At 30.6% G+C, this 11043-nt stretch overlaps 1 protein-coding gene across 2 annotated transcripts in view; it reads right to left on the bottom strand.

Annotated features, from left to right (window-relative positions):
- The window catches only part of LOC117174426 (electron transfer flavoprotein beta subunit lysine methyltransferase-like), a 91434-nt gene that overhangs the window by 60255 nt on the left and 20136 nt on the right, over positions 1–11043 (bottom strand). Inside the window, exon 1 of one of the 2 annotated variants that reach the window (XM_033363539.1) lies at positions 9508–9535. The exons of the other annotated variant lie outside the window; for it this stretch is intronic. Coding sequence (XP_033219430.1) covers positions 9508–9514 — 7 coding nt within the window. The 5' untranslated portion in view covers positions 9515–9535. Of the gene's footprint in view, positions 1–9507; positions 9536–11043 lie in introns of those variants that run through there. 2 annotated transcript variants of the gene reach the window in all.

Below are 11043 nucleotides of genomic sequence, written 5' to 3'. Positions count from 1 at the left end.
CCCGTATCTCTTGTCACGCTCAGTCACGAATTAACGAGACCCCACCATAATATTGCGTCGCGTTCTTTCGACCCCACCCCCCTTCCACATTGTTTAAAATAATTTTAAAATACTTTTCGGAATCTTCTTAAATATGAGAATCAAACGTTACATGAACATAATAAAAAATATTAACCTGATTATTAACGATTTTTTATTCTTCTCAAAGAACATATCAAACAGTTAGAACATATATGAACTTGATAATTTTTAGGTTGTTAATTAAAAACAAGTAAACCCTCCGTGACATCACGCGCAGAATGACTCGTCCCCCCATATGTAATGATTTGTCACGCTTGATAAGAACCCCTCCCCCCCTGCCCTTAGGTGCATGAGATCATAAGTGAACGCTCCCTTTGCCTCGCATTGCAAATTTCTTCCTTCACGGCTATCACCTAATAATTTTCTAATATTTACAATATTTACATCTACTTTATATCTACTTCCTCTCATATTTAAAATCTTTTCTTCTACATTCCTCTTCCTCGTCCCTTCTCTTCTTACATCCCCCTTCCCGCACAATTAACAAATCCTTTTCTCCCTAGAAAACCAAAACCTATTAAAATCATCCATGCACCCACATCTCATCCTCGAAATAAGCTCTTGACTTCCTTTCTCTCTTTTCTCACACAAATATTGCGCCGGTCCCTTGGAATAATCCCCGAATAGTTCCTGTAAACCGTGACTCTCCTATTCTTTCCTCTCCTGCTGCATTCTCTTCCTCCATTTCGTTTTTCTTAACCATCTGCAGTCCAATCGTTCTAAAATACCTTTGCCTTTCGATCCCCATCTTCCCACCCCCTTTCCTGTTCCCCTTCCCCACTAATACTCCCTAATCAGCCTATTTCCTCCCTCTTCCAGAAATTTCTTTTCTTATTTATACGCTCATCTCCTCGTTATAATCTCCAAACTTATTCTTCCCGTCTCCTTCGTGACAATATAGTTAGGCATATTCCTTGCCAACCCTTATTGTCCACTTTACTTACCTCTCCTGTATCTTATTTACCTCCTCACTTTTTTTCCACGCCACACCTCCGCTTCATAAAATAAAACTCATCACTACCGATTTAAGCAATTTTATTCTCGTTCCGAAATCATTAGCGAACAACTTCTTTTCTAGCCTCCACAACTGCTTCACCACCAGATTTGCCCTTTTAACTCTCTCTTTTATATGAGCATCCACTCCCCTATTCCTCCAAAACATGAAGCCCAGGTACACCAAATCTTTCACCTCCTGCATCGCCTTTCCCTGCTACTTCAATTCACCTCCCTTTTCCACCCACCTCCTTTCCTGAACACCATAACCTTGGACTTTCCTGCATTCAGCTCTAACCTATTTCTTTCAAATGATTCTACTTACACGTTCATAGATTCAGACTCTACACAGGCCCAGATGTTCTTCTTAAATAAATGATACATTTTTAAACGATCAAAGAAAATGTTACCGAACCGCCTTTCGGCATTGTATTAAAGAATTTATAAATCGCCAAAACCTGTATTTAATTTCTGAAAAAATGGCATTTTTAATAATAAGCCAAAGAGGTCTTTATTTTGGAGTTCCCTCTATTCACTTTTAAAAAATGGTCATTAGGAAGAGAATTAAAGGGTGAAGAAACCATATTAGTAAGTTTCATAGACACTAATTTCCTACTGATATTGGAAAAATTAAAAATTGAAAATATACGCTATATACATACAAACCCTATAAGTGTCCGACCTCCTCCGCAAATATTTTTTTCTAATAGCAAACATATTTTAGGACGATTTAAAAATCCAGAAAAATAAAATTCCCATATAATAAAATTTACGAATAATAAGTATTCCGAATAATAAAATTTCCAAATAATGAAATTCCCGAATAATAAAATTCTCAATTTATCAAATTCCTGAATAATAAAATTTCCGGATAATAAAATTCCCGACAGAAAATAGCGGAATTATAAAATATGCACTAGAGAATTCCTGGATTAGAAAATTCCCGAATTCGAGCAATTGCCCTTTTTTAATATATATGAAATTAATTAGATTATTATTTTCATTCAGGAATTTTCTAGTTTAGATATTTTATAATTCGGCCATTTTCTTTTCGGAATTTTAATACTCAGGAATTCGCTAAGAGGACAATCCTATACATTTTTCGGGAATTTTGTCAATCCGAAATTTTGCAATTCGGGAATTTAGCCATTCGGTAATTTTAATATTCCGGAATTTTACAGTATCCGAAATTTTATTTTTCGATATTTTTTAGTCGTCCCCATATTTTTCCACAAACTTCTACTTAGCAATTTTCTATTGAGTTATATGTGAAGTGATCCGATAAATGTTCTAGCAAAAATTAAAACAAACAAAACAGGCGACCTAAAAATAATTTTATTTTTCGTTCCTTCTTTTTGTCTGCCTAGAAAAATTCCCATTTTGCAGGTTCAGTGATCACCCTGAAGTTGAATTCGCTTCCAATTTAAGGTTTATTGCTAAAATATGTATTAAAATAATTGATTTATAATATTATGAATAATTTATTAATTAATTATTTTTAATTTAATAATTTATTTATATTAATAATTCTCTATAAATTTCAAATTAATACTTCATTAATGTGTCATTCTTCTCAATAAAAATTCGTATTCCTGCAGAATGCAATACTTCGGAAAAAATGTATCTCTGATAATAAATATGAGAAAAAGGCGTTATTCTTATTCCCGGGAATAATTGCATACATCCGTTCTTTCAGCTTTGCGAATAAATAACATTCTCGTTGAGGGAAAAAAGGAGTGGGAAATCCTAGGCGACGGTTATTCATGAGCGGGGGACGCCTTATCGATCTTCTGTACTGCTACTGCGAAATTGTTTACATTGCTTGAGAAATGCTCCTGTATTTTGTGTTACGTAACTCCAATGAACGCGGTTTATGATTTCTCTCTGAAATTTGTACACGTAACCCGGCTGCGCTTTTACAAGCTTTCTTTTACAACTCATAAATCAAATTTCCGTATACCTGGTCCCCTGTTGAATGAACTAGCACCGGCTAGTTAGATGGTACGGCTTTTCAAATTACAATGGCCTCTCGAACACATTTTAGTGCAGCAGTATCATCCAGAAACGCCGGCGGTCATTACGTAAATTATACTATATACTCGCGATAAAAGCGAAAGAGAAAAATTTCGAGAACGAGAGCAGAATGGAGTGGAAGAAAAAAAAAGAAATTAACCTGATGCACCATTTTCTTGGAGTGTTCCAATGCTCGTCCAAACGCGTCCAAATCACTTGTTTTATGAAGCAACGTCGAACAAAAATTATCTAGCACTTTTTTAGTGTTACACGAATGTCTGAATGTGTTATTTATTTATTTGTACTTGATATTTAAAAGGTACACTACGAAAGTTTTTAATTTATCCAAATAGTTTTGGCAGGTATGAAAAATAAAATAATTACCGATAAATAAGTGTAAAATTGTTCAAATTAGTAGACCCTATCATTTTTGGCTTTAAATTAAGAAAATTTTGTATTATATTAGAACTGAATTCTAAAATTTAGAAGGCCCTAAATTAAGACCATCTTTGCTTGATCTCAGATAGAAGTGCCCAAGAAAAATTTGAATTTTTAAATTTTGCAAGCCTTATGTTCTAAATTTCTTTGTTTCAGTGAAAAAAAATCTGCCATAATTTTTCTTTTATTTTTAACCAATTAGTTAGAGGTACTGTCAGTCCGTCTTGGATCTGAAAATGCACTATCATAGTTTTTAATTTTTGAAAAAATTAACAATTTAAGATTAAAATACCATTTTACTCCTACAAAGTATTTCTTATTTATCAAAGAATATGTCTTCATTTTCTGAAGCAAGAAGAAGTTTTGTATATATTATAGGACTTAGAATATGAAAATATTTAATTTCATTACAATTAATGGTTTGAAATAGGCCCTAAACATTTTTTTCCTGAAATAATTTTCCCTGCATTTTTTATCAAATATTTAAAGAATATTCTCTATGATGAATAAATTAAAATTTTTTTTACCAGATGACAGAAAAAAATTTGAATTTCGAAATATGCAAAAAAATACACATTTTTATCGTATAATGATTCATATAGTACATTCAAATACATTTTCGGACTAAAAGTTAAGAAAAGTGACTGATATGCAATAATAATGTAACTAATTTTCTTTCAAATTTAAAGGAATTCAAAAGAATTCAATCAAATTTATAAAAATTTTAGGTAAATATAAACGAATTCAATATAAATTCATAAGAATTCGGAGAGAATTCAAAACAATTCAAATTATTTGGAAAAAATCCAGAAAATTCCACTGAATTCACTAAAATTGGAGATTTCAATGGAATTCAGGAGACTGATGAAATTCTTAAGAATTTGAGTGAATTTAACGAAATTTAAAAAATAAAAAAAATTCCAATGCATTCAGTAAAATGGTATTAAACCAAATTCAGGGTAAAAACAGAATATAAGTGAATTGAAAAAAGCTAAACGAGTTTGTTTAAAAACAGCGAACTGAATCAAATTTAGCCTAATTTAGAAAACTGTAAGAGAAATGAGAGATATTCGAAGGAATTCATTACAAATTCTAAGTGAATGTTCAAAAAATTCAAGTGAATTGAAAGCAATTGAAGTAAATTGAAAAAAATGCATTGCATTTGTAAAGTTTGACGTGAATTCAGAAAAATTCAAGGGAATTCAAACGAATTTCATCAAATGCCCAAGAATACAAGGTAAATTAAAAGAAACTGAAAACAAAAACATTGAATTGAGTGGAATCGATTGAATTTAAAGAAATTTAATTTAATTTCGAAAACGAAAAGAATTTCTAAAAAATTAGGATAAATTAATAAACAGTCAGGGTGAATTCCAAATTAAATGCAAAAAAATGGAAAATACCCGAAATATTTAGTTGATTTCAGTAAAATTAATTTGAAATTAGAAGAATGTAAGGATATTCAAGAGAATTAGATAAAATCTAAACGAATAAAATACTACTCTAGAAGAATTGACGGTGCATTACAAATAATTTAACTGAATGCCACAAAACTCCTAAAATCCAAAAAATTTCATTGAATTAAACAAATTCAAAATCAAAAAAGATCAATTAAATTTAGTGTATTATAAAGAAAATCCAAAGAATGCAGTGTAAATTCAAAAAAATGCAAAAGAGTTTCATAGAATTCAATGATAACAAAATTAATATTTTTATTTTGCAAAGTGAAAATAATGACTTTATTTTAAGTATGGATAAAATAAGTAAAATAGATTTCTTGATTTAACAGAAATCCTTAAACTACAAAGGATATGTATTTTTAGTGTATTTTCGAAAGTCAAGATTGTATTCTGTCACCCCGTATAAATATTTTAAATTTGTTCATCATGGAGAATATTTTATTTATACTTTCGAACATATGCTTTCTGATTTTCTGATATTCAGTCTCAATTTTTGTCTTTTGTAAGAGAAAACCCTCCCCTATGAGGAAGCAATTCATTCAATACCTATACAGATGCAAAGTGCTTATAAAATACGAGTAATATGAAGGTAAGGACTTTGTAGAAATTATTTGACTGATACGTTCAGTTCATGCTTTACTAAAGCAGAAATAGCGCTTTTCACGATTTGAATGTTTAAATTATGGATTTAAAAGCGACCATTAAAGTTTAATTATTCCCTTAAGAGCCTAAATGAATATCATTCGTCAAAATATTTGATTATGTATTTGCAATCATCGTATTTACTTATCAGCTAGTGGCTCATGTTTTATTCAGATTTTCTATTTTTTGGTCATATTACATTATTAGGTTCGTCCAAAACTGCGACTTTCAGTTTTTGTATATTAAGTATACTACCTTTACAATTATAATGTTGCTTGTCAAAACAATTAAGGCTAAGTTAAATCTTACTGCTGTCGAGAGCTCAGGTGGAAATCATGCTGTCGAGTAATAATTTACTAATGAGAAAAAATCCATCTGGTATAGATAGTTTTTTTCAAATCAATAGATTTATCAAAAATCGGTCGAGATAGGCTAATTAGGGTATAATTATTTTAGAGTTTAATTAGAAGATAAAGATAGAGTCTTTCATCAAAAGTATGGCAAGTGTACCAGCAAAATCCTTAATGATAACTGTACCAAGCAATACACTGAGAAAACTGTATCGCATGAATTACAATATATACCGTAATTCCTGCACTATATATCTTAATTATCGCATTATAATAGCGCAAAATCGTGATATCGTACATTGCAAGTTTTTACATTATATACCGCATAATTGTACAATGTATAGCGTAAGAATTTAAGTTTATTACGCTATCACATTGTATTTCTTATTTTGTGATCTCGCGAGGGTTCGAGTAGTCAGCAAGCGATCACGGAAAAAATTAAAGATAAAGTTTACATCGATTCCAGGTGAAAGATACACCGGAACAAAAATGAATTTTGCCATATAAACTTTACATGAATCGAAGATAATTTCCGATTTTCAACCTTGCTGGATAATCTTTCCTCTTATAATCGCTCCATTTTTATTCGAGGTGTAGCGACAATTACTGCGCCAGCGCTATCCAGCGTCGTTTAACTTCATTAAATTTGAGAGAAATGGGGATTCCCATCTGTCAGTTACATTTTGCGCTTTTGTTAAATGGTATTAAATAAGTTCTGATTTGTCTACAATAATGGGATTCTTTTCGGAGGAGATATGTCAGTAAATAAATTTTTTTTTGTGTTTTCTATTGTTGATTCTACCTGTTTTACCGAAATTTGCTCACTTCAGCGCAACACAGTCGACGAGTTCAGAATTATTTTGCTAACCTCAGTGAAACTTTCGCCGAAATATGTTTAATCATTAACCGATGCAGGTTTTACCTGCAGTAAATTTTCACTTTTTTCTGTGATTGTTTTAAATCTGGTGTCCCGATTTATAGCTCGAACTCATCCATAATCTGCCTTTTGCGCGTTGCTGCTAAGGACGCTGTAGCAGACAACAGCAACAAAATTTAACTTCATTTTTTTCTGTAATATTAGTGCATTATAATATCGTACAAAGCTCCGGGACCTGATTGTACGTTATCATATTGCGCTTTCTTGCAATATAGAGGTTTTGCGATATCATTGTGCGATATCTTTTTCTCCGTGTACTTAATCTTCGTTTATGGATGTTTCTGTTCATTTCCGATAATATTGTTTTAATACACATTTATCAGCTAATTTCGGTTCCCCTCAAGATAAGCAATGTAAGTCTTCAGTCTCTATACAACTTAACAGGTGGAGATAATATTAGAAAATATTTTTACTCCAAAGCTTCGATTAGATAACTATCTGTTATTTTTCTCGGAATCAAGGAGTTTTCTGATATCCTCACGTAAATATTTTCTCACCTAAATTTTTTTTAAAGCAATATTTCGAATCTCCATAGGGAAACTCTATATACTATACACCGCAAAGTAGAATTACATTTACCTGAAATGTATTCAAGCAGTTATTGTAAGCTTGGTAACCGGTGATGTATTAGCCTCGGCTGTTTTGGGTATCAAACTAAATAATTAAAAAATATATATGAAGAAGCATACTTTTCATGCTTGTAGTAATATTTCTATAATTAAACTTCTTCTAACGCCAGAACGTCAACACAAAGATACAAAAATCCCCATCTTTGAATGATATTTGATAAGCAATCCCCATTCAAGTTCCTATTGATGGCTTGAATGAGTTTGCTGAAAAGCCACATACAGACAAACCTTACTGTCTGATGAAACTTTTTAATCCTGCAAAAGTTACGTCAGCCTTGCATTTCGTATCTAAAAATATCATCGCACGATAATGTCCATTTATGCAGGAAAGAATTATTTATTATTAAAAAGAAAGAACAAAAATATTGTTTTAGCGTAAACGCTGATTGTATAACTCCTTTTTATTTCTGCTCATTAAGTCAAAATGTTATTTTTTATAATGTTAGTCTCAAATTTTGAAAAATACGAATTTGACATTTATCTATATCAATACCCACAATTTGGTAGAATTACCAAAATATTATTCTTCAATTAACTTTATATCTTGCTTTATACCTTATGCATTGCAACTAATAATGATTATTTTAAAAATATTTAATGACCTTTAATTATCAATTAATAGTCTGATAAAGTCCCTGATTAATCAGTGAAAGCCTCTCCTGAGTTTATTAGCAGTGATTGAAATTTAAATACTGATTTGACTCTACGAAATATCTCAGATTCCTTATATGATCCCAAATATCTTAACACAATTCTTAAAAAAAAATATTTCTAAAATTGTATAGAATGAAAGCTGAAAGCTTGTGCATAAATTTCGCGAAAATAACTCGTTTGCTTTCTCCACATTTTCAGGCAATTGGCGCCCTTACATTTGAATGGGATAGTTGAAATGAGAGACAATTGGAAGGTACTAAATATCGGTAAATTGCACTCTCTTGCCTTAACATTAATTCCTGAAGCACTTGCGTGATCGATCACTCTTTTTTTTAAATTCCTGTCAAGTGAATATTTCAATATCGTGACAAAGCTCGTTCTATTGAAACTCCGATACTGCACCACGATTGAAAAAGGAGAGCGGAAAAAAGATAAAATACAATATAAACTGAACCAAGAGACTAATGGGGAACCTCTTCTCTCCCAATAAAAAATAAATCTTTATTTTCGAAAGAAAGTTGAAAGTAATAAGTAAGTCGAGAAGTAAATTAAAAGTACGAGTAGAAGATATTATTTTTGGAATACATCTTTAATGTTAACGTTTTATCTCTTGCGTTTTTGTAGATCTGACACTGAAACCAAATTTTGTTTGAATCAACAATTGTAAAAGTATTTCGAAAAATGCCTTAAATTAAAAAAAAGCAAAAGATCCAATATTAATTTTTAAGACATTAAAATATTGTCGCTTCCAAAGTTAGAAGCGTAATAATGAGTATCAGAGTTATCATAGAAACGAGAAATTGCTTTTTTATGCCTCCAATAATTTGAACACGTCTTTTCACTTTACACTACGAACATTGATAGTCACTTGTTTGTTTTCTACTCTTCCGTACATTTTCATGACTTTACATCTCAGTAATTCATATGCTATTGTATTTTGTTAATTTCATGCCCGCTGTTTCACATTTAGTTTATAATCTGATTTGTCGGGTTTCCTCGAACTCAATTATTACCCTTTATTACCCAATGTGTCGTTCACTCGTAACAATATGTCAATTAGTAATAATCAATTAATGCATTGCATTGAACTGGTTTCAATAACTGTGTTTACTTATTTGAACAGATAATGCACATAATCTTGTGCCTGATAGAGATGACTCGGAATTCGGCCGTGACACAACAAAATATTTTAGCATTAGATCAAAATTTTTTATACTATAAAAATGTTTCACAATTATAAATATTTTATAAAAAAAAATTAGCTTTTCAATAATTCAAATTATTAACATAGGTTATATTTAGTTTATTACTTGACATTTTTCTTGAAAGTGGTGAAAATAACTCTTTCTTTCGTTCATCCACTCTAACATGCAAGATAAAACTGAAACATGTTCGCTTAAAATTCTGTCGAACTAACAACTTAAAAGCTGAGATAGGAAATTTTATGAGCATCTATAATAGGTATGAAATTGAGATAAACGCTCCAATTCGTTCTTTGGACAAGCCCCCAGGATAATTTACGTAGCCCATAGCTGTTTGAAACTTGAAATCTCTGGGCAGAATTTCCATTGTAAATCGGTTACTCACTTCGCAAATATGATTATGTTATCATCAAATGCATTAGCAGCCACGAGAGCATCATGCAGGATAATGTGTCAAATAGGGATGACAGAGTGTAAACATTAGGAAGTGTACTCTATATAATGAAAATCATAAATTTATAAGGAAAATAAAAATAATTATCTTTAAACATTGAACTTGTATGGCAAATGAATCCTTTTAATAATCAATACACAGGCGGAAAAATGACAAATATTTTACAAAAAATGAAAAAAACTTTGCATAATATTTCCCACTATGTATAATTTTTCAGCCTATGCATAAAACATGAAATTTTTAAAGGATAATATACATTCCGCTACCTATCAGTAGTCATACAGTAGAATTAACTAAATAAATGTTTCGGGATTCTCTTTAAATAAAGCTAATTACTGGAGACCTGTTGAAAAACTTTATTTAAATCAACCGAATTTACTTAATTATTTGAAAGAAAAAGAAATGATTCAATAATACATGTATCAAAAAGAAAGCTATTTTTGATAGATTTAAAGAAAGTTAAAGAATAATAATCAATTTTCTAATCATTCAAGAAGTATTGTTTTCACTATAAGTTGGTAAAGCTTATGAGACTGTAAGTAATAAATCTTGCTGACATCCCACTTGAAAAATTGACATTATAGGGAAGCGTAGCCCAGGTGGAAATATGATATATAGTTTATGTATAATGTGAAGTTTCATGTATAATATTCATTTGTTTTATACAACAAATGTATAAAACATATGAATATTCTATATAAAACTTCACACTATATATAAACTATATATAATATTTCCGCATGGGAGGTATTTTTTAAATTTCCTCGTTTCAGTTCATGAATCTTTCATTTTAGAAAAAGTCGTACGGAGAGTTTGGTAATGTATAGAGCAATATAAGAAGGAAAGAGTTAAATCGTTTCACCTCCACCACATACTTTAAGTAGGTATGTACATACCTAGCTTACAAATATGATGTATATATGTATATACATTTATCGCTTTAAAACACTTTTAGTACGACAGGAAACTCCTTTTCGAAACATGAAAATTCAATTTGTTTTCAATTTCTCCCAAAACTTAATGCATGTAAATTGATTTCGCTCTGAAATTACATTTCCAATGAAAATTTTAGTACACAGTCTCTAGTTTTAAAATAAGTTTGTCATCGATTCATATACTTAAATTGTGTTAATTAACTACATAATATGCATTTTTCTAATACACGTGGTGTGTATATATCATTTTCAAGT

The sequence above is a fragment of the Belonocnema kinseyi genome, chromosome 6 (assembly GCF_010883055.1).
Source record: "Belonocnema kinseyi isolate 2016_QV_RU_SX_M_011 chromosome 6, B_treatae_v1, whole genome shotgun sequence".
Taxonomy (NCBI): Eukaryota; Metazoa; Arthropoda; class Insecta; order Hymenoptera; family Cynipidae; genus Belonocnema; species Belonocnema kinseyi.
The sequence above is the reverse complement of the archived record's forward strand: the minus strand, read 5'-3'. Positions and strand labels throughout refer to the sequence as shown.